Source organism: Mesoplodon mirus (assembly GCF_964341445.2).
Source record: "Mesoplodon mirus genome assembly, chromosome: 1".
NCBI classification, from domain to species: Eukaryota; Metazoa; Chordata; class Mammalia; order Artiodactyla; family Ziphiidae; genus Mesoplodon; species Mesoplodon mirus.
The window spans coordinates 76,505,455-76,530,409 of NC_138976.1; the positions used below are offsets into that span (position 1 = coordinate 76,505,455).

The window sequence follows — 24,955 nt, forward strand, 5'->3', positions numbered from 1 at the left end:
ACTAATCACCAGAGAGATGCAAATTAAAACCACAGTGAGCTATCACGTCACATCCATCAGAGTGGGTATTATCAAAAAGACAATAAATAATAAGCGTTGGCAAGGATGTAGAGAAAAGGGAACTCTCATGCCCATTGGTGGGAATGTAAATTAGTGTAGCCACTATGGAAAACAGTATGGAGATTCCTCAAAAAATTAAAACTAGAACTACTGTTTGATTCAGCAATTCCACTCCTGGGATTTATCCAAGGGAAACAAAAACACTAATTTGAAAAGATATATACACCCCTGTGTTCATTGCACCATTGTTTTATGATAGCCAAGATATGGAAGCAGCTCAAGTGCCCATCAATAAATGAATGGAAAAACAAGATGTGGTATGCATATGCAATGAAATATTACTTAACCTTAAAAAGGATGAAATCTTGCCATTTGTGACAACATGGATGGACCTAGAGGGTATTATGTTAAGTGAAATGTCATACAGAGAAAGACAAATACTGTTTGATTTCACTTATATGTGGAATCTGAAAAACAAAACAAGTGACCAAACATAACAAAACAGAAACAGAGACATAGACACAGAGAACAAAGAGGTGGTTACCAGAGGGGAGAGGGGTGTGGGGGTAAAAGAAATAGGTGAGGGAGATTAAGAGGTACAAACTTCAGTTGCAAAATAAATGAGTCATGAGTATGAAATGTACAGTGTGAGGAATATAGTCAAAGATTATGTAGTATCTTTGTATGGAGACTGATCTTAACTAGACTTATTGTGGTAATCAGTTTGAAATGTACAGAGGTAGCAAATCACTATGTTGTGTAACAGGAACTAGCATAGTGATGTAGGTCAATTATACTTCAAAAACAAACTCATAGAAAAGGAGATCAGATTTGTGGTTACCAGAGGCGGGAGTGGGGGAAGGGGGCATTAGAGGAAGGTGGTCAAAAGGTACAAACTTCCAGTTACAAGATAAATAAGCATTAGGGATGTGATGTACACCATGGTGAATATAATGACCACTGCTGCATGTTGTATAGGAAAGTTGTTAAGAGAGTAAATCCTAAGAGTTCTCATCACAAGGAAAAAATTTTTTTCTATTTCTTTAATTTTGTATCTATATGAAATGATGGCTGTTCACTAAACTTATTGTGATACTCATTTCTCGATGTATGTAAGTCAAATCAGTGCTCTATGCAAACTTTCTGGAAGAAGCAAATTAATTCCATGTGAAGTAAAAAAACCAAATGTACCTAGAGTCTGTCATACAGAGTGAAGTAAGTCAGAAAGAGAAAGACAAATACCATATGCTAACACATATATACGGAATTAAAAAAAAAAATGTCATGAAGAACCTAGGGGTAAAACGGGAATAAAGACACAGACCTACTTGAGAATGGACTTGAGGATATGGGGAGAGGGAAGGGTAAGCTGTGACAAAGCGAAAGAGAGGCATGGACATATATACACTACCAAACGTAAGGTAGATAGATAGTGGGAAGCAGCCGCAGAGCACAGGGAGACCAGCTCAGTGCTTTGTGACCGCCTGGAGGGGTGGGATGGGGAGGGTGGGAGGGAGGGAGATGCATGAGGGAAGGGATGTGGGAACAGATGTATATGTATGACTGATTCACTTTGTTATAAAGCAGAAACTAATAAATAAACAAACAAACAAAAAAAACAAATGTAATCACCAAAATTATTAAAAATTTGTAAGACCATAGAAGAAATTTATAAATTTCTTGGGGTATAAAAAGCTTTGCTAAATAAGAAGCCAAAAAAGCACAAGAAACAAGTACATAAATGTGACTACATGAAAAAGCAAAACATCTGTATAACCAAACAAAAAAAAACCCAGGTATAAAATTAACATAAGCACATAGGATATTTCTAAAATGAAAGAAAGTGGGAACAAGAGTTTCCACAAAAGTTGGGAATTGGGGGAAGGATTAGGGATAGTAGACTTTTCATTATATAAATGCCTTTTAGTAAACTATTTTTTACTTTTTGCCTACTTTTAAAGTGAAACAAAAATAGGTGTGTATTCCCTACTTTTATAGCAAAAAAGACAACATAGTGGAAGAAAATATTTACCCCGAATAGAATAGGAAACTAATAAATATCCAGAATATATCAAGAACTCCAACAATGACAAAAACGTAAAGAAAAATGAGCAAAGGATAGTAACACAAAATTATCTTTGAGGTGGCTAAAAATATGTAAAAATATTAAATTTCTCTAGTTATTAGTGGTATTCACATTTAAATTAAATTAAATTGAAATCAGGTTGTCATTTTTCACCAGCCATGCTTACAAAGATTATAAAGTTGGATAATATTCAGCACTGGTAAGAGTGGTGGGAAATATGTAATCTTGCAAAGTGTGGTAAAGTGGTCTGGCCATTTTGGAAGACAGGTTCTCAGGAGCTATTAAAATTTTAAATGTTTGGGCTTCCCTGGTGGCACAGTGGTTCAGAGTCCGCCTGCCAATGCAGGGGACGTGGGTTCGTGCCCCGGTCCGGGAGGATCCCACATGCCGCGGAGCGGCTGGGCCCGTGAGCCATGGCCGCTGAGCCTGTGTGTCCGGAGCCTGTGCTCCGCAACAGGAGAGGCCACAGCAGTGAGAGGCCCGTGTACCACACACACACACACAAAAAATAAAATAAAAAAAAATTAAAAATATTCATCCCTCATACCCCAGCAATTAATTTTCTCTTGAGCTACCTTAGAGAATAATCACACATGGCACTAATCACGTCTTTGCCTGATTTTAGTTGGAGCTAATTTGGGACATTCTGTCCATTTTCAATTCAGCCACTTTTAATGCCCTGAGATCAGAATGATAAAGTTGCTGTTCCCATAAGCCGACTTAAAAACTAGGTTAGGAACAGCAAAATTTTAACAATGGCCGTTAACAAAAATAATCACATTCCATTTTTAATTATCATTTTAGATGAAAACACGTCATAGTGGAGCATTATTTTGTAAAAGCAGAGTTGAAACATATTTTTCCTTTTTCTTTTTTTAGAATTTAAACCAGAATCCAAGGACTCTTTTGCCCAAATTTTATGGACTGTATTGCATGCAATCAGGGGGCATTAACATCAGGATTGTGGTGATGAACAATGTCTTACCACGCTCCATGAGAATGCACTTTACATATGACTTGAAAGGCTCAACCTATAAGCGAAGAGCATCCCGAAAAGAGAGAGAGAAATCCAACCCCACGTTTAAGGACCTAGATTTCCTGCAAGACATGCACGAAGGGTTGTATTTTGATACAGAAACATACAATGCGCTCATGAAGACGCTTCAGAGAGACTGCCGGGTAAGGAAATGTCATTGCTGTGAATGCCTTTGAAAAGTCATCTGTGGTAAGGTACCTTTGTAAGAATGTCCAAAAACTGTCACATGGAATCCCGTCATTACCAATCCTGGTGCTGATCCATGCTTCCCTGTTGTTGAAGGAACTGGTGGATGATAAGGGAATTGTCTGGAGTCTGTTGGTCTTATTAATAAGCTAAGTCAGCTTTCTTTGATCGCAAGAATTTTTTTTTTCTTTTCATCCTCCCCTGGGGGAAGGGTGGTTAAAGTGGAGGGAAAAGAAGTTTAGGCTTAACACAGTGATTAGGGAGAAAAGCCACATACAAGACTTGAATGAAGTAAGATTCCAACAGGGGAGAGAAGCTTAGAGAAAATGCACTTGGTGGGATTGATAAGTGGATCCCTGGAAATCCACTGTATATGCAGAACCATGAGGTGGGCCCATTTGCTGAAATTGCTTTATGTGATCTGAATAAGAGGCGATCAGGAATGAGGCTTGACAGAGCAAAGACCATTCCATGCAAAGTAGCCAGAGCGATTGTCAAAAGGAGGAGGAGTTCCCCCCAGCCAGCAATGCGTGAGAAAAAAAGAAAAAAAAAAGTAAAACCGAAGTCCAGGATAAATTTTTCTGACATGGTAAATTTACAGAAAGTAGGTAAAAGCCCTTTTGGAGAAATAGATGAAAATGCAACTCTGCTAGGTTCTGAAGGATGATGATCATTTGATTAACAGATTCTCAGGAATGTTATTTCCGGGCCCAGATGAACTTAGGAGAACCATGCAGGTTCTCAGCTGAGTTGGGCATGTTGGAGATGGGCTGAAGGCGTGCTGGTACGGGTTGGGTCCAGGCCTGACCAGGGCTTTCTGGAGAAGAGAATAGGACTCATGGGGCCTGATCACTGGGAAATATGGGGTGTGCCTTGGCTTCCTGGGCCTTCTGTGGACTTGGTCAGATGACGCACCTTGTTACAGGGGAGGGAGGGTCCCTTCTCTGCCAGACTCGAGCTCACCTGAAGGTGAAGAAGGCAGTCTAACCACCGCATGTAATGTATAAAATGGGGAATCCTCAATGAGTAACAGCCCCACTGTTGCTGGGTTTTTTCTTTCTGTGTTAAAACATCTATGGTAATGCATAAAGATGTGTCCTTGGAATTGTTTGTTTCATCGGTAGAGGATTTACTCCACAGCTCCTGTCCTTTAGATGCCATTCATTGATGCTTCGAGTTTACCAAGCTAGCCTAAGATATTTTCCTTTGTTTTTAAATTGAAGTATAGTTAACTTACAATGTTGTGTTAGTTTCAAATGTATGGCAAAGTGATTCAGTTATACATATATGTATATATATATTCTTTTTCAGATTCTTTTCCATTATAGGTTATTAGAAGTTATTGAGTATAGTTCCCCGTTCTATATAGTAGGTCCTTGTTGTTTACCTGTTTTATATATAATAGTGTATATATGTTAATCCCAAACTCCTAATTTATCCCTCCCCCCCTTTCCCCTTTGGTGACCATAAGTTTGTTTTCTGTCTGTCAGTCTATTTCTGTTTTGTAAATAAGTTCATTTGTATCATTTTTTTAGATTCCACATATAAGTGATACCCTATGATATTTGTCTTTCTCTGTTTGACTGACTAAACTTAATAGCCTAAGATTTCTTAATGCATTATTTCTTTTAATTATCTCAGCCACCCTTTGACATCAGTACCATTCATACTCCCATTTTAATTGGTGAATAATTAGGTTCTTAAAACGGTTAACAAACCTGTCCAGCATCACCTAGCAAGTCAGTGGCAGAGCCCACTGTTTGGGGACAAAGCATATGCTCTTAACAATTGAAATTTAAAGATTCAACGTGAGGATTTTTTTTAAACTATCTTTTCAGAAGTCATGGGAAGAACAGTGGGAACCAAGCAAACAAAAAAATATCCAGCTGATCTATTCAGATATCTGGGTGCATATGAGTGACTCTTGTTTTTCTTTAAAACAGAAAAAATAAAATATACACACATTTTAGGAGAAACCTTTTCCTGTGCTTTTCAACCCTGACAGGATGTGGGTGAAAAGTGACTCTCAGCTCCCCAGGGTTTCAAACAGTTTTAGATTTGCTTTCTCTTTGTGTGTGTGTGCATTTCTTGCCTCTTGAATATGGAAAGCCTTTTTTCTGCTGTTTTCTAAAGCCACAGGCTCCTATGCCAGAAAAAAAAGGAAAGGTCAAATGTAAAAAGCCATTGCACAGGATTTGTCTGTTTATTAGCATTTCCTAAGCCCAATCCTGATAGAACAAGGTCAAACATGACTCTGCATCAGGAATGAGACCCTGGGGATTTGCCTTTTTATTTTTTATTTTTTGAGGATTTGTTGTGCTAAGGCACATAAAGGTCAATGTGGAGGTATCCTAAGCCTAACTCCTTCTCTTTCATTGCATTTGAACTTGTCAAAGACACAGATCATGAAACTTCCTTAAATTGCGCACATCGGCCTTCAGAAAGGCTTTTCTTGGGGTGGAGTTGGAGCATGGGAATGGCATGCTGCGGGGGACCCTGAGTCCCTTCTGTGATCTGCCTTGACTATATGACCAAGGCCTCTGTGATCTGGAGTCAGCAGCTGATTCTCAGATCAGAGCTACCTGGAGGAAGGCACTTTTCTGGAATGGTAGGTCTTAATATTTAATAGTCATGGGCCTCTTTGTAAAACTGATGAAAGCTGTGAACTGTCTCCCCAGAAAAATGCCCACTCACACTCCAGTTCATGAATCCCTTGCAGCCCATCGTCTCTCTACCTGCTCCCTACCCCGGGCTAATGACCCCCATCCTAGGGCCGAGCAGACTCATCTCTCTTTCTTCAGGTCATCCTCTGAAGGGCTGGAATAGGCTGTGTGGTTGGCATTGCCCACAGCATCTCTTACCCTGACATTTCCCTCACTTTGCAGAACTGAGCTTTAGCACCAGATGAGGTGCTAGGGAGATGCAGGGAGGATGTAAGTTCACCCTGGGGCTGGCACCGGCCCCAAACCATCGGGAATCTCTGCTGTTAACAATCCTCTGAGTGAGGCAGTGCTGCTAAGGCAGGGGACTGGATTACTGTGTCACCAGCCCAGCCAAAGAAAGGTGAGCTACACCCATATTAGGATGCATCCTTTTACTCACTCATCAGACATGTATCGCAGGCCTCCTGTGTGCCAACATGAGGTGAATGACCTCTGTTTTTATTTTTATTTTTTTGAAGCATCAACCAATGTGATTTATTAATATGTGATAAACATTTTCTCAGCAAGAAATTTCAATCAATTCTGATGTCAATTCATCATCTCAGCGGTAGCAAGATCTTTAAGACAGAAATAAGGTTAGGGTGGAGGGAGGGAGGGAGAAATGAAGGAAGGTCAGGTGTCTGGATGCCTAGATATTAGATCTTCCACTGATAAGCTGTATGATATTTGACAAGTCATAACCTCTCTAAACCACAATTTTTCCTTAATATCTAAGCTCATCTTATGTCCCAGGAGCATTGTGATGATTAAATTAGATGGTGTAGGTGACATTATTTTATAAATGATAAAGCCAATATAATATATATATTTATAAATACTTACATTTATTATTATAAATTATAATTATTTATTTATCTTTATAAATAATATGAATTTTTGAATTTTATTTTATTTATTTTTTATACAGCAGGTTCTATTTTTAATCAATTGCCATTCAGAATATTAAGTGCAATGATAATATTCTAAAGCATTTTAGGAATCAGAGTAGGTAACATCATAGCTTGGTTCTGAAGAAGGAGAAGAGTTCTCCAGGTAGGCAAAGAAGTAGAAGCATATTTCTAGGAAGAGAAAATAATATAAGCTAAGCATGAAATGGCATAACATGTTCCAAGAACTAGAGTTGTTTGGTGTTGCAACAGTTAATAGTAAAGGAACATGTGAGGTAGGAGAGAAATGCAGTCAGGAACCAAAGAATGTCCAAAGACCCTTTCTGCTGGTGCCAGATCCTCTTAAGGGCTTAGAGGTGGAAAAGCCAGGAATCCCAGACCTTTGGACCTCAGCTTTTCTGCTGTTCCCAGATAGAAACGATAAGCCTCCTCACCTCTTGCTGCAGACTTCTTGCTTCCTGCCCCCACCTCTTTCATATTTCGGCGTGACGTCTCAGACCCCAGGACTCCATTTCCCTTGCGTGACTGCTGACCGGAAGATACCTGCCTGACTCATTGACCCAGCCTGACCTGCATGCATTGTGCCCTGCTCCCCACAGCCTACTTCCCTGACTCCCCATCAGAGCTTCTGCTTCTGGACTCTGCATCCGAAACAGCCTGGGCCGCCTCAACCCACAGTGAGCCCTCTTGACAAATGCCATCTTCCCCTGCGCCCTTTGAGCAGCCCCCGAATCCTTTTCCCCAGCTTCCCCAGCCCAGCCTCGGGCCCTTGCCTGTAAGCCTGTCCCCCTGTGCTGGTCCATCCCTACCAACTCCTCCACATGGCACGCTGTCCACTTAGAACTCTTAGAACTCTTCTAGGGAACGGAGCGCACTTTATCCTTCAACCCTGCCGAGGCCACTTGCCCACAGGATTCAGACAAAGGGCTCTTTCCAAAAGCAGGGATCCAGATCTTGGGTTCTCCCTGGGTCCCACATTGCTGTTCCCTGTAGGCTATGTCTGGGGAAAATGGACATGTGAATAACTGGGTTCCCTTTCTGGAAGCATTTCCTCTGCCTGCTGTGACAGCCATCTACACCCATAAGAGAACTTGGCCCAGGGTAAGAGTTATGTCAGCAGAAAGTACCGCCAGGACGTCACAGGTCACTTGCCATCAAAAACAGGAAGTAGGATTTATTCAAACCATCCCCTGTGGTCCCATGTGACAAGCTGAGAGACACATCCTATGTGAAAACTGGTCTTCCCAGGTACTCCATTATCTTCCCACAGCCTGTTCCTCTGCCTGTCTTCCCTGGCCTGGGGAACATGATCAGCATGAAGCCAGTTGCCCACATCAGTACCCTGAAGCTACTCTTTCCAACCTTCGTTCTTGTTCTCTTTCCCCACACTCAGTAAATCACCATGTCCTCTCCAGTCTGTCTCCTCAATAACTCTTGGATCTGCCCCCTCCTCTCCAGATGCACAGCCACAGCCCTTATTGAGACCCTTCCTCACCTGGAGTTTTGCAGTAGCCTCTTTACTAGATTTCACTATCACTGCCTTTCAGCATAGCCCTAATGCTGCTGCCAAAGTGCTCCTCAGATCAGAAGACCACCAGTTCCTGAAGATCCTCTAGTGGAGGTCCACTACTGCCTTTGGGCCAGAGCCATACTTACTTCCCAGCTTGCAACATTCAGATCCTTCCCGATCTGTTCCTTGCCACTTCTCCGGATGCTCCTTCAGCTTCCTTCTTCAGCCTTCTCTCTCCCCTCTCCCCAGAGCATCTGTACTCTCCAGCCATTCTGATCTACTGGACATGTTCTCTAAAGGTGTTGGTCTTTTAATACATGTCTCAGTCCCCTGGACCATTCTTCCCTTCTCTCCTTTACCTGTCCCCCTCCTACTCATCTCTTCCATGAAGACCACCATGCTGCGATTCCCCAAGCCTCTGGGGCTGACCTCTTTTGTGGGATTTAACATACTATTTTATTTATTCACATGTAGATCCTTGAGCATGAGGATCAAACCTTAAAGTCTTTGTTATCTTCATTGCCTGGTGCTTAGTCAGTACTTAGTAACTGTTCATTGAAACACATATTCGAGGGACTTCTCTGGTGGTGCAGTGGTTAAGAATCCACCTGTCAATGCGGGAGACACAGGTTCAATCCCTGCTCCGGGAAGATCCCACATGCCGCAGAGCAGCTAAGCCCATGAGCTACAACTACTGAGCCTGTGCCCGTGAGCCACAACTACTGAGCCCGTGTGCCACAACTGCTGAAGCCCGCATGCCTAGAGCCCATGCTCCACAACAAGAGAAACCACTGTGATGAGAAGCCTGCACACCGCAATGAAAAGTAGCCCCCGCTCACCACAACTAGAGAAAGCCTGCACGCAGCAATGAAGACCAAATGCAGCCAAAAATAAATACATAAAATAAATATATTTTAAAAAGAAAAGAAAAACAGAAATACATATTCGAGCAAGGGAATAAACTATCTGATGATAGAGGGAGACAGGTTTAGTCACACTTCCAAAAAAAATCTATCTTTGGTGACTTTTGTACATCTAGCTGTTTTTTAAGTTCTGCGTATTTTGGAAGAAGTATCCAGTTTCACTGCAATGCCTGCCACATATAGCATTGAGAATTTAATAAAGCAGATGATCTCCCTTTTGAATCACTTGGGATTTTTTTTAGAAACTGTATTGATTGTCCCCATGTTAAAAGTCATTTGTGTAAAAAAAGTATTTTTATCTTTCAATTATTTTCCCATAGAAACAGTATTGTAAATAGTCATTAGACTTTATTTTATTTAATACTGATCCTTGTCTCCTTTGGGTGTATATCCAGTCTCCCTAGCTAGACTGTAAATGTCTCAAAGGCCAAAGCTCATTCCTTATACCTCTCTGCAGCTGCGTACCTGGCTTATTGTGTACACTCAGTACATATTATAAGATTATGAAATTAAAGTTGACTTGAAATTTATGTATTAATTTTGGAAGAACAATTGGGAACTATTTTGTGTGCATTTTAAATTTACTAGAATTATTTCTTCTCTGGCATAACTTATTTATGAGAAATCTAAAATGTCTCATATCATTTAATTAATTTGATAAATTATTACATCCTACAATATTTGTTGATAATTCTGGGGACATGACATTGATAAAGTATATTAGTGAGAACTTGTGTTTGCAATTCAAATAGTTCTTATTCCTTCATGTGGGAGTCATATCAGACAGTCTTGATAATTAATGACCTAAATGACTTATTTAACATTATTTTTTTTGTTGAGCAGCAAGTTTATTAATTTTTATGTGGTGTGGAACCAATTTTCCTTTTTCACACAAATGTCTGTCATCATAAATATTAATATTAATGAAATATTAATGAAACCAGTCTTAAGAATACTGAGACTTTTTGATGTGCAAACTGGGATTTCATCCTAACTATGTATTGCAAGCTCTAAATTTGTAGATCAGATTCTTCTCAGCTATAGGCATGTTTGTATGGGTTACAATGCAGGTTATTTTCTATAATACTTAATTTAGCATAATGTTAGTGCTTACCCCATAGCTATAAATTTCTTTAGCATTAATTTTTTCGCATTTAGTTTAGACAGGTTCTTTTCTTTTTTCATATGTATTGGTTGCCTTCCAGTTATCTTTAAGGAGGAAAAAATGTTTCAGACCTAATAGAAAAAAGATGTACATCTCTTACTGATGACAGCACTTATATTTAAGCTATTTCCTTTATCAGTAAGGAATTGGAGTTTGTTTTTAGACTTCAGCTAAAACATGGGAAGGGGACAAGGATATCACTGACTCCACATCTCTGTTCCAGACATTGAAAGATTACTTCCCAAAATAGATATAGATAAATGCACTGTTTTGCAAATTATATCTTTAAAACACTATAATCCCATGATATATATTATTTGCTCCATTGTTTTAAGTTATGAGTTTTGCTATCTCTTATTAGTTATTTTGATAACATTGTAATACCAACATAAAGCAAAGATAAAGTTGGTGGAAAAAAATAAGTAAATAAAACCAACTTACAGAGTCCAAGATTGTTTGAGCTAGGAAGAATTATAGGACTTCCCTGGTAGCGCAGTTGTTAAGAATCTGCCTGCCAATGCAGGGGACACGGGTTCGAGCCCTGGTCGGGGAAGATCCCACAAGCTGTGGAGCAACTAAGCCCGTGCGCCACAACTACTGAGCCTGTGCTCTAGAGCCCGTGAGCCACAGCTACTGAGCCCGCGTGCCACAACTACTGAAGCCCGCACGCCTAGAGCTCGTGCTCTGCAACAAGGGAAGCCACCGCAATGAGAAGCCTGCGCGCTACAACTAAGAGAAGCCCCTGCTTCCCTCAACTAGAGAAAGCCCACGCGCAGCAACAAAGACACAACGCAGCCAAAACTAAAATATAAATAAATTAATTAATTAAAAAAGAATTTTTAAAGGGCAATGAGTTTAAAAAAAAAAAGAAAATCATGAAGTTTCTGAGAAACAGTGGAACAATGCCTTCTGTGCTCTGGTCTGAGAGGAAATGATCTTGGACATAGATGTCTGTGTCTAGCCAAGCCAGATTTCCCTGTGAGACTGGAAATGAAGGCATCACATATGCAAGGACTTTAAAAAACTTCCTACCTCTAAATCTTCTTTTATAAAAAAAAATTTATTTTGAGATAATTGTAGATTCACATGCAGTTGGAAGAAAAAAAAATACAGAGAGATCTCATATACTCTTCACCTAGTTTTCCCAGCAGTAATATCTTATAGGACCTTAGTACAATATTACAACTAGGAAATTGACATGGGTACAATTCAGGGATCTTTTTCAGATTTCACCAGTTTTACATGCACTCATTTGTATGTGTGCATGGGTATGTATATATATCGTTTATGCACATGTGTATTTATGTAACCACCACAGTCAAATATAGAACAGTTCTTCCACAAAGATCCCTCCTGCTCCCCTTTTATATGTGGCCACAGACACCTCCCTCCCATCCCACCCCTCCCCAGTCCCTTGCAACCACCAATCTGTTTTCCGTCTCTATAATTTTGTCGTTTCAGGAATCATATGGTGTGTAACCTCTGAGATTGGCTTTTTTCACTCAGCATAATACCCTTGTGATCCATCCAAGTTATTTTGTGTATTGGTAGTTTACCCTTTTTATTGCTGAGTTATGTTTCATGGTATGGATATACCACAGTTTAAGCATCCACCCATTGAATGACATGTGGGTTTTCTGTAGTTTTTGACTATTATAAATGAAGCTGCTATGAATATTTTCATAAGGGTTCCTGCATAAGCACAAGTTTTCATTTCTCTGGTATGAATGCCCAAGTGCAGCTTCTGTGTTGTATGGTAAGCACATGTTTAGTTTTGGAAGAAACTGCTAAACTCTTTTCCAGAGTGGCTGTACCATTTTGCTTCCCATCAGCAATGTATGAGTGATCTAGTTGCTTTTCATCCCCACCAGTATTTGCTGTCATCACTATGTATCTACACACACACACACACACACACACACACACATTTTTTGGGGGGGGCTGCATCGGGTCTTTGTTGCTGCATGCAGGCTTTCTCTAGTTGCGGCGGGCCAGAGCTACTCTTCGTTGTGGTGCGCGGGCTCAGTAGTTGTGGTTTGCGGGCTCAAGAGTGCAGGCTTCGTAGTTGTGGCACACGGGCTTAGTTGCTCTGCGGCATGTGGGATCTTCCCAGACCAGGGATCGAACCCACATCCCCTGCATTGACAGGCAGATTCTTAACCACTGCACCACCAGGGAAGTCCCATGTCATCACTATACTTTTTATGTTAGCCATTCTGATAGGTGTATATTTAAGTCTGTTGTTAAAAAAATAGCTTAAGTATATACTTCACCAAAGTAAAAGATAAATCCAAAAAAGTAGTAGTTTGGGGATAAAGAGTGGTGAAAATGAAACAAAAGAGCTTACAATCAAATCTAATGGCTGATCGTATGTCTGTGGGTCTTAATGCAATTGGTAGGGATTCCTGAGAAAGAGACACCTGAGGTATAAGACGTTAGCACTAATAATAATCATTTCTATGAGACTTTAGAAGCTCATAGCACTTGATCTAACTCTATTCTATAGCCATTGGTATTTCTATATTGTATTGTAATTACGTGGGTACACGTTTTATGTTTGCCTACTAAAATCTGCTCTCTAGGAGAACAGGAATTGTGTGATTTCATTTTCCTACCCTTCAAATCACTTAACAGAATAGCAGTTGTCTCAGTGTTAGTCTTTTGATGAAGCCTAAGAGATAACAACAACATTTTTTTTTAATGTTTATTTATTTGGCTATGTCGGGTCTTAGTTGCAGCACGAGGGATCTTTTGTTGCGGCGTGCAGGCTTCTCTCTAGTTGTGGCGCACGGGCTTAGCTGCCCCGTGGTATGTGGGATCTTAGTTCCCCGACCAGGGATCGAACCCGCATCTCCTGCATTGGAAGGAGGACTCATAACCACTGGACCACCAGGGAAGTCCCAACAACAACATTTTTGAAATTATAAATCTTACCTAATCAATAAACATAATAAGAGCAAGGTTTGTTAATAGTGTACCCATGGTTTGATACAAAATAGTACCAGAGTTAATCATCATATCAGTGTTGTGAATTGGAGGATAATGGCTTGAAGTACATTTGTATTGCTCACCTGGCCAGCATCTGTTAATGACCACTAAATTAGTCAATCGCAACTGTGCTGACCACTCAGTCCACTCAGTTATTTATTTAGGTGGTGACTGGTGTCCCCATTTAAGACTATCTGAATGACACAGGTGTTCATCAGTCCTGGAACGGGGCTGATGTTTGTCCAGCTTTGGCACTCACTGCTCTTCATCTCTCATGCAGGTGGGTGATGGGCAGGAGCTGCCACCGCAGTAACAGAAGGGACAAGTTGGTCAGTACCAGAGAATTTCAGAGTAGCTGCCAAAATCCAAATACTCTTCTATGTTGTTGTTCACGCCTGACTTTCTACTCAGCAAGAGATACCTCAATTTGAGCCAGACAAGTAATTCTCAATATATCAAAACAGCTATTCCAGTTTTGGGTAGAGGGAGCATTCTATCTTAGATATAACCTGTAGATACCAAAGTAACAGCATTTAAAACACATCATACATGGTATATAGTCATGAAATACCTATGCACAATATAGTACCCAATACATGATTTTATGGATGGTAAGGACTCATTTCCAAGGCTCAGTCCATCCATAGGTTGTTTCCTTTAACATTTGCTCTGAGCCAGGCAGTGCTTGACATTTCAGATAGATTGTCTCACTAATCCTCACAACAGCCCTGCAGAGTGAGTGCCATGATTCCATTTTGACAGACGAAGCGGGGACCCAGGAGAGGTTCAGTTTCCCCAGGCCTGCAGAGCTTATAGTGCTGGAGCCAGGATTTCCACCCAGGTCTCTTTGGTTCTAAAACCCAGGTTCTTTCATCTGTGCACTCTCCTTAAGGGGCGTGTAGGTATAATGGAGGAAGGTCTGTGGAAATGAAAGTGTTAAGTAATAACTTGGATGGACGCAGACAGGGTGGACTGGAAGTGCCCGATGACTGGTCTTCTAGCTCTGACACAGAGCTGGGGAGAAGGTGCTGTAGGGGTTAAGAAAGGGCTCCATCAAAGTAGAGAACTTGGTTTGGACAAGGCAAAGAGTTAATGAAGTCTCACAACCTACTTCAAGGAAGGAGGGAGAGAGGAAAATCGTGCCAAGTGACTGAGGAACACAAAGTAAAATTAGTAATCCAAACATTTAGTTTTGAAAGTTTAATGAAAAGCATAATCAAGCCCATTGACACTTGCCAACTGTTACCAACATGTGTGCACATGAAATCCTTTTAACTTAAAAGCAAAACTTCTTTCTGAGAAATGTGATGGTTACAGTGGAGTTGATTGTTTTTCCAATCCGGTGGAGAGGGAGACTGGGGACGCGATGTGGGCTGTTGAATCCTGTGTGAGCAGCTTTTGAGAATTCTCATTAACTCCAGAAATTGAAGGATTATCGAGCCAGTAGTTGTTTTTTTAACGCTCACTTCAAGCCAAATGGAACAATATAAAAATTTCTACCGAAAAGAATGGAAATGGGAGACTGGAAATATCTTCCTCAACTCCTTTAAAACTCCTTTATCTTTTTTCTCATAAGAAATAATGCCTAAAGATGAGAGAACTCACATATTTCCTAAGGTGTGGTGGTGGTAATGTGTCTAGTTAACTTTCATTTTAAGTAATTTGTCACATATAAATATAAATATACAATAATTCCAGTCAAAGGAAACTAAAGTCTTTGGCCTTTATGAAATAAAAATAGTATGTGAGGGTTTCCTGCTTTTGTGTGAATAGAACCTACCTGTCTTTGATTTTGTAGATGACCTTAGGTCTAGAGGTGAGGTCACTGTAGGTCCCAAATAGGAGGACTCACAGAGTATCTGAGGGCAGGGAGCAAAGGGAAGGAAATGTCCCCATGGCCATATCCTCCTCCCCTGCGGGAATCCTGGGAAACCAGAGCAAAGAGGTAGAGCAGGAAGGGGAAGTGGCCACGGGGGACATGACAGTAGCAGCAACCCTGGCTTTGAAGATGTGTCTGGAAAGGCTGTGAGGTTGGCCGGGGTGGATCCGGTTGTGGGTGCCAGTGTAAGTCTGTCACACAGATGACCATGTGAATTAGAGCAGGGTTGTAAATACCCAAGCCCATGGGAGACAGGGGTGGCAGACCCCAGCAACTTACAAAACAGAGCTGAACCTCCATAGCGTAGGAGAAACTTCTGGAATCTAGTAAGAGACTGAGTTCCAGAGACTTAAGAAGTATTTGAGAGTTTCCAGGGTCTGGGAAAATGTTACAAGGTTTAGAAAATGGTTCAGAAATATGCCCTGTGGAAACACTTTTAAAGGGGGAAATCTGTTTGATCTTTATAGGGCTTTATTTTATTCATTCAACAGTGCCCATTTACTGAGTACCCACGTTATGGAGGAGTAGGGCCTACATGACTGCCTTGTGAAAGGCAAGGTACTTCTTGGGCCACGCACTGGTTCTAGTTCTTTCCAAAAAGCTCAGCACATTCTGGCTTCTGAGAGGCTTGGGCTCACGTACACAGCTCTTCATCCCTGGCCTTATCAGCAGTTTTATATGCCTCCTCTCTCCTGCAAGTGACTGTCCCTTTGATGTCACCATTGTTCTTCCTTCAGAGACATACCTTAATTTAGTTATTTCAATCCAGAAAGGATAACTACTCTCTCCTCACTTCTGTTCCTCGAAATTCTGCACTTCTATACTGTGAGGTAGAAAATCTCCACAGGAGAATTTAAAAATTTATTTATTTTTACTTTTATTTTTGGCTGCGTTGGGTCTTCGTTGCTGTGTGCGGGCTTTCTCTAGTTGCAGCGAGCTGAGGCTTCTCTTCGTTGTGGTGCGTGGGCTTCTCACCACGGTGGCTTCTCTTGTTGTGGAGCACGGGCTCTAGGTTTGCGGGCTTCAGTAGTTGTGGCACACGGCTTTCAGTAGTTGTGGCTTGCGGGCTCTAGAGTGCAGGCTCAGTAGTTGTGGCTCCCGGGCTCTAGAGCGCAGGCTCAGTAGTTGTGGCGCACGGGCTTATTTGCTCCACAGCATGTGGGATCTTCCCGGACCAGGGCTTGAACCCACGTCCCCTGCATTGGCAGGCAGATTCTTAACCACTGCACCACCAGGGAAGCCCTAAATTTCAACTTTTTATAAACAAAAAGATACATCTGTGCACTTTTCTACATGTATACTTAAAAAAACTATTTTAAAAGGGATACACAGTCCATTGGATATATTAGTTGTCCGTAGCTATTAGAGATGCAGGGAAGTTAAAACCTAATGTTTATTTAAAATATCCTCATCCAGCCTGAGAGTGAGCCTGGCTAGAGTCCGATATTGTTGACTTCCTCTCTTCATTCCTCCACATGAAGACCTCATTTGTAAACTTTGCCTGTGTTCAGTCAACTTCAGCTGTTCCAAAAACAAACCATTCTAGATACCAACTCATTGTTTACTGTGTTTTCACAAGAACCTGGTAATCTGGCTTCAGATGATAATGGACATTCTCTGGAGATAGAGATTTGCCAGACTCTGATATTCCTCTTTATGAAAGAGCTGTAGAACTTTTTCTAGATTATTAGCAATTTCAGAAAATATGTCAACAACCTATTCTCAAGGAGCAGAGAAAGCAGTGATTCTGGGTTGCAAGTTTATTCTCTCCACTCAGATGTGTAGGGAAAATTGAGTCTCTTAATTTTCCATGACTACTCTTGCTCACTAAAATCCACAGTCTTGAACTTACCAATTAATAATATTTCAGTCTTTTCGGGTTTAAATAGTCACGTCTCAATTTCAATAGTCTTCTTATTCAAAGTTGAACTCCCCCTGAGGACTGGTGTAGATTGACCCTCTTTTATCACTCCATCTTTTTAGATACACACCATTGAAAATGTAGGGTATTGATCACATCTTGACATACAGAGACTAGAACATTGCTACAGGGCCCTCCACTTACTATATTCTACTTCCACCTCAAACCATCACTCTCATGCTATGTGGGATGTGGCATTGAGCTACCATCCTATGCTCTCTTTAATTTTGACCATAATTGTTTCTTAAATAAATCAAAATACCTCAAGACCCCAAAGAATTCATTTCTAGTGAAGGCTCCCACAACCTGGGTTTTCTGTCACTTCTTAAAACTTACCCCATGGTTAGGTACTTGTTCTTCGTAAATTGTAAGTTTTTCTGTACAAATGATGACTTTCCCAGACTTCAGATTGTTCCTGCCCTGTGGAACCTTTTATGATCTCAGAGCATGGTTTGGCTTGATTTTTCTGGCTTCAAACCACCACAGGAATCTTGGTCGACAAATTGTACCTTCCCTTCCTACCAAATTAATTACATGTCATTCAACAAATAGTTTAAATTCTTGCTCTGCAAAAGGCTCTGTGCTAAGTCTGTGGGAGGGATAAAAATGAATAGGATATGGCCCTCGCCTCAAAGAAGCCTAGTGTTTAAACCATAAAGCCAAACCACTGAGGTCTTATTTATTGTGGACAGATTACCCCATTCTTCTTTGCTTTCTTTGTTTATTAGAGTAAAGTGAAGAGGGGAGGGAAAGTGAAGAGGGGAGGGAAGAGGACTTTTTTCCTCTTTACCCAGAGAGGCAGTTCACCACAGCAGGTGGACTGTAGTAGACAGTGTGGAAGATTCAGGAACTGCACCTCGTACATTGAAGTGGATGTGGAAACTTGTGCCACGTGTGGCCTCTGAGTCTCACTGGACATCTGGACAGCCCCAGGCTCTCAACTGTCCCACCAGTCAAGCCACAGTGAAGCAAATTACTTATGGCAAAGCAAACCAAAAGATAAAATGGGAAGTACTTGACAATTTTAATGTGTTACTTTTAAATGTGTTTACAAATAATTTATTAAGACATATTTATGTGTAGAAACGAAGTGTCTATAAAGAAAAAGATCCATAACCCATCTAATGTAGAAGATGATGAATATATATATTATTCATTCATATATCTTTTCATAGATAGATAGATAGATAGAGGTTTTAAAATAATAAATGACTATTTCTAGTGCCTCTAAGGTATACTTCTATTACTTTAAGCTTTTTAAGTGAGCAAAAAAAGCCTGTGTACAAGGTAATCAAGCACAGCTCAGAATTCTAAATCACCACGTTAGACACAGTGAAAAACACATTATTGCCATCACTAGGCTAAGGATTGAATATTTATTTCAGTCTGCTTTACCAGCCAAAATTGTATGGCTCGTCACAGCCTGTTTTTTCTCTTTATTATATTAGCAAAGAACACTCTGAGCTGTGTTGAGGAAATTAAATTAAATTATAAAACAACGTTTAGCTTTAACTGGGCTTGCACATGCGAGTAATTCTGGAGCTATACTCCAAGGAGCCTACTTTGGGGGGAAATGGCAGACCCTTGGATTCATTTTACCCTAAACCAATGGGTCCAAGAATGTCTATTTGTATAAAATCTTCAGGATACTGTTTTGAATTGTGTCGTATCATTGAATTAACACAAATGTTTTAGCCAGTCATTTACTCTTTTTTTAAAATTTTTTTATTTTTGGCTGCACTGGGTCTTCGTTGAGGTGTGTGGGCTTCTCATTGAGGTGGCTTCTCTTGTTGCGGAGCACGGGCTCTAGGCACGTGGGCTTCAGTAGTTGTGGCTCGCGGGCTCTAGAGTTCAGGCTCAGTAGTTGTGGCACATGGGCTTAGTTGCTCTGCGGCATGTGGGATCTTCCTGGACCAGGGATCGAACCCATGTCCCCTGCATTGGCAGGCAGATTCTTATCCACTGTGCCACCAGGGAAGCCCAATCATTTACTCTTTATTCAAGGACTAGACAAGGCCAGTTGGAAAATTACTCAGGGCCCTTGATACATCTTCCTGTCAGCTCCACATCTTGTTAATTTGGTTGTTCTTTAGATCTTTCATCAAAGAATGATCAGGTGAGATGAGTGTAGAACATAGCAACTTTTCTGCTTTAATTATTTTAGTTAAGATCCCGAATAATTTTTTATTTTTATCTGTGCCATCTCTTGCCTGTCATTAGCAGAGGTAGTGGTGAGTTAACTCTAAACAGGTATATGAATACATTTTATCTAAGTATTTCAAAGCAGTATATTAAACTTTACGTTTTGAAAAACTCAAACATATGCAAAAGTGGACAGAATATTATAATGAACACCCATGTACTCTGTACCCAGCTTCAACAGTTTTCAACTTGTAGCCAATCTTGTTTCAGCCCACTTCCAACCCCCCATAGAATTTGAAGCACATTCCAAACATCACATCATTTTGCTCAAATATATTTTAGTAAGAGTCCCTGAAAACTAAGGACTCATTTTTTTAAAGTAACTAGAACCTCTTTATCATACCTTTACAAAATTAACAATTCTTACTAGTCAGTGTTCAAATTTCTAGTTGTGTCAGAAATAAAACCTTGTTTTATAGTTTGGATCAGGATTTAAATAGGATCCACCCCCCACCTCTCACCCTGGTCACTTATTTTTTCATTGTGGATATTCGTTGAAGAAATTGGTTTCTTTATTCCATTGTCCAGATTTTGTTGATTACATCCCTATAATTTCTTTTAATATGTGCCTCTCTCCCCCCCCCCTTTTTTTTTCCTGTAGATTGGTTGTTGGATCTAGAGGTTTGGTCATATTTAGGTTTCACTTTATTGTTAGTGCTCTCTCCTCCCATCTGGAGGCACATAGTGTCAGAATGCCTTTCTTTCTGTGATGTTAGAGGCATTGCTGACCACTGACTAGATCCATTAATTCATTAGGGGTTGTAAAATGGCAATGTTCTTGTTTTATCACACATTAGCTAGAATGCTCAAAGGATTTCTAAACAAGAGAGTGCTGAGCACATAACAGGTGCTCAGTAAAATATTTAATGAATGGATTAATTTTCATAAAAGCCCCCGTGACAGGGGAAGTCATTAGAAACCTTGCCTAAGATCTGATTAAAGAGCATCTTTTTCCTCCTAGAATCACCATCCTTCTTTCTCCACTTTGCATAAAGCATCGCTTACAGATGACTTCAATTATTTTTGCCACTCTTAATATCTTCTGGTGCCGTTCTTCAACAGTCTTTTGGACTTCTCTGGTGATTTTCCTTTCTCAGTCTTATGCCAACTTAACTTCACATTCCTTACAGATTGGAAAAGCAGAGAAACAGAGGACAGGAATGCTAAGGAAACCCTAAGATGTGTTTCAGAACAGAGCCTCCATCTTAAACTCAGCACCAAGCACTCTTGGATAGTTAAAGGGTCTTTGAAGTTGACCCAGCCTGTGACATGCTCTTTTTGCAAAGCCTTCCTAAAAAGAAATGTGATGATCTTACCAGCTTCCAAGCTCAGACTAGTTTATAGCCAACAAGCTTGCCTTTTATCTGCCATTTAGTTGCGTGCCTACTGAACAGTGAATTCAGAGTCTCTAAATAACAGCTTGATTTTTGTCCCTGACACAGTGCGTATAAATACCTCTGGTGTGGGAACGTTTGAAAATACTGTAGGCTATTAGCTGTATTTTTTTCTGACAACAGACCACAGAATCACAGTAAATGCTTTCAGTGCTGAAGATTTTTCACACGCATTGTAATTGTGAAGCGGAGAATCTAAGTTCTTATATTTGAGATATAAGATGTATTGCTATACATTTTTTGCTGCTGAATATTTTCTTTTTCACTTGCTTGCTCACAGGGAAAGCAGTATAACAAATGCACATTTCTGCTGTGATCAGAGTGTACAGCAGGGAGCACAAAGTAAAACAAGTCTTTGGTGAGCAGAGCAGCCTATGTGCATGATAGGAAAAGTATAGATAAACCGAGGGTCAAATTTTATTCCGTAGAGGGGCACTGATAATGTGCTTGGGTTTTCAGAGAGGAGATGTTTTCCTAATATTTTGTGCAGATCATGAGTATAGTCTTCATGGAGCTAAGAATTGAGATAGACTTTGAAAAACCAGTGTGATTTGAATAAGGACCTTCTAGAAGAGACAACCTGAGCTGTTCATCTTACCTCTTCAGGGCACATTTTGGGGTAATTAAGGGATTTCTGTTTGACTAGCCTGGGAGGTATCTCTAGACAGGTATGAAATAACAGAGAGATGTTGGCTGGGGCCACGGTAGCAAGGACCTTCGGTGTCACTTGAACAATGGTGAGAGACTACAGCCTTTGAGGAGAGGTGTGATATCACCTGGTCAAGTAAAGGTGTCAGGAATGAATCAGAAAGGGAAAAAAGGGAAGTTGAAATCAAAGCTTTAGCAAGGAGGATCATTTTGATTATAGAAGCTGCTGGATTGGGCAACTTAATGAAAGGAAAAAGAGTCATGGAGTCTGAAATCCACATTAGAATGATTTCAGGTAAGAGAGAAAAAGTGAGAAAGAACTCCTTTTGGGGGAAAGTATACAGAAGTTTAGAAACGTCCAGAAGGCTATGGGAAATGTACAGGACTGGAGGTTAGGAGTGAGTTTGGACTAAAGGTAACATTTTAGGAATTGTCTGTAGAGCAATAATAGTTGGAATCTACCCCTAAAAGATTCTTAAATCTATCCACGTCTCCCTTGAGCTCCCCTGCTACCAACTCATTCAAGTACCATCAACCCTCACCTACACTATTGATACCCTTCAGTCAAAAGTATGTCCTCCTTTTGTGGGGTATCTCCACAGCACGCTGATTTTTCCTTCCAGGCCTTATTCCAACCTGTGGTTCAAGCTTGTGTAATTTTGAGGATGGTGTCATTGTCTGTTTTACTTACTCCTGAAGGTCTGGCAGCTTCCAGGGTGCCTGGCACAGACTAGACACTCAACTTGTTTTTTCCAAAGAAAAAGAATAAATGAACATCACTACCAAAAAGCAGAAAAAGAGAAGAGTTGAAGAGAGAACTCTGGTGAATATTTTTAGGGCATAGAAGAAAAAAGTGGGAAAAACAAATAGGAAGGCAAAGAACCAAGAGAAGGTGGGCCCCAGTAGCTGAGGATGAGTGGAGGTTCCAGTGGGGGGTGGTCAGCAGTGATGGATTCTACAGGTGGAAGAGAACAAGGATGACAAGTAAAAGTAGTATTTATTGGGTGCTTTCTGTATGCCATGACTATCCTAAGACTTGATGTGGATGAACTAATCTTCATACTAACTCTGTGAGGTAGGTGTCCCTGTTATTTCTGTTTTACAGATGAGGATGCCAGGCCCAGAAAGGTTACATACTCTGCTCAAGGACAAACCAATGGGGGACCCATGAGTCCAACGAGGCCACCTGGCCCCAGAGCACAGTGTCTTTACTACCATGCAGCCATTCTGGCTCCTTCTAGCAGAGGGCTAAGGGCTATGGCACAGAGATGGAAAAGGAAAAAGACTGGCCACTCTTTATGACCTTTGGCTGCGAAAAGAGGATAGCAGTGCCTGTCATTCTAAGTTAGGACATCTCCCACGTTAGGTCACCAAGTCTGCAGAAATCATATGTGAATGAGAGCATACCTGATGCGTTGCCAGCCATGAGAGCCTAGAGGATATGCTTTATTTCAGAAAAAGATAGTTTTTTTAACTTTTTATTTTGTATTGGAGTATAGTTGATTAACAATGTTGTGTTAGTTTCAGGTATACAGCAAAGTGATCCAGTTATACATATACATGTATCTATTCTTTTTCAAATTGTTTTCCTGTTTAGGTTGTTACATAATATTGAGCAGAGTTCCCTCTGCTACACAGTAGGTCCTTGTTGGTTATCCTTTTAAAATATAGCAGTGTGTACATGTTAATCCCAAACTCCCTAACTATCCCTCCCCCCACCCTTCCGCCCTGGTAACCTTAAGGTTGTTCTCTAAGTCTGTGAGTCTGTTTCTGTCAGAAAAAGATAGTTTTGATCACATCTTCAGGATTTTGTAGCAGCTGCTTTAACATTGACTTTTATCCCACATTCCAATATTATTACTGACTTAAAAATAGTCCTTGAGAAAGAAGAGAAAAAATAATCTGGCTCTGACGATAAAAAGCATTATGGTCTTTCAGCTTGCTTTCAGTTTTACATGTATCTGGATCTTTCCTGGAGTAAGGTCTTGCCTAAGCTAGATGGGAAAGCACCTGTATTTGCCTTGCAACTGTGTTTTGCATAGCAAATGCATAGGTACAGGATCCACTAGCAACGGTGAGGTCAGGCCAACATTCTGGGAGAAAACCTGAGCCTGAGTGACCGATTAGACTGGTGTCTGTAATGTTGCAGGATGTTGCACCCTCTCAATGCTCGCGCGTTAAGATTTGGCAGACGTATCGATTCCTTTCATTAAAGATCTGAGAGGATATGAATAACAGAGCTATTTTGTTCATAATTGATGCAAATCTGCAGTGCACGTGACTAAAATCTGTTCCCGGAATTTTTCATTACACAAGTTTGGGAATTTGATTTAAAATATATGTCTATATATTTATCGTTTTCTTCCTTACCATTTTTTATGGATGGTGACTTTCCCTAACCCCAAATCCAAATATCATGCTCAACTTTCCACACAATAGGAATAAAATTTATCCTTTTTTTTTTTTTTTTTTTTTTAAGGCTTTCACTCAGAAAGTAGAAGCCTGGCCCTCTGAGGACAATGAAGCCCCTTCAGGGTTGCTGGCAATCCAGTTTAAAAGTACAGAGGAAACTAATCTCTGTTGAAAATTTATTTGTAACTTTTTCTTAGTTCTCTAAGTTTTGGTTTGTATGTTTTTTAAATAAACCCAGACTAATATTTGACCACTTAAAGCAATGAAATCATTTCTTGCCTTGTCTACTAGTTGAAGTTGGACCACAGCCTGACTTCATATTCCTTATAAAATGCACATGTTCTCTTTGGATTGTCCTTGGGCAAGAAAGGAGACTCTAAGTACAAATGGAACAGTTCATGTTGAATCATGCATTCAAAAAGTATTATAAGAAATTATAAGAAAAAGTATTGTATAAAGAAAGCTTATTAACAAGACTATTATATGGATGGTTTACAGAGAAAAATGAAACAAATAGGGTGTCCGCGAGTGCCTTTCAGTTTTCACTACTCTAGATGCCTGTTAGGAACATTTACAATATTGTCACAGGGACTGATTAGAATTTGCTTTTGAAACCAGTCCACTGCTTTGTGGGGGAACATTTACCAATGGGCACTTTGGGCTGTGCAGGGCACAAGGCTGTGACTTTCACCCATTGAACACAGGACTGTTCCCTCTGGCAGATCGTGAAGCCATTATTTTATAGCCCATTGACCAGAATTTCTGTGTCAGCCAACCTTTTCCTGCTGAACATCCAAGCTGTGCTCCTGGGTACCCCCAACCCAGAACTTTTAAAGGAATCGGGACACACCAAAAGGGCACTAGTAAGCAGGCTAGAAGTACAGTGATATTTTTGTTGGCTTTTTATGATTTCTGTTTTCAGAAGTATAACCTGA

General features: G+C 40.4%; 1 protein-coding gene across 3 annotated transcripts in view; it reads left to right on the forward strand.

The window, feature by feature from the left end:
- Positions 1–24,955, forward strand: part of PIP5K1B (phosphatidylinositol-4-phosphate 5-kinase type 1 beta) — a 329,179-nt gene that overhangs the window by 193,044 nt on the left and 111,180 nt on the right. For all 3 annotated transcript variants that reach the window (XM_082612673.1, XM_082612672.1, XM_082612674.1), the window contains exon 7: positions 3,026–3,325. In XM_082612673.1, the coding sequence (XP_082468799.1) occupies positions 3,026–3,325 (300 nt within the window). The remainder of the gene's footprint in view (positions 1–3,025; positions 3,326–24,955) is intronic.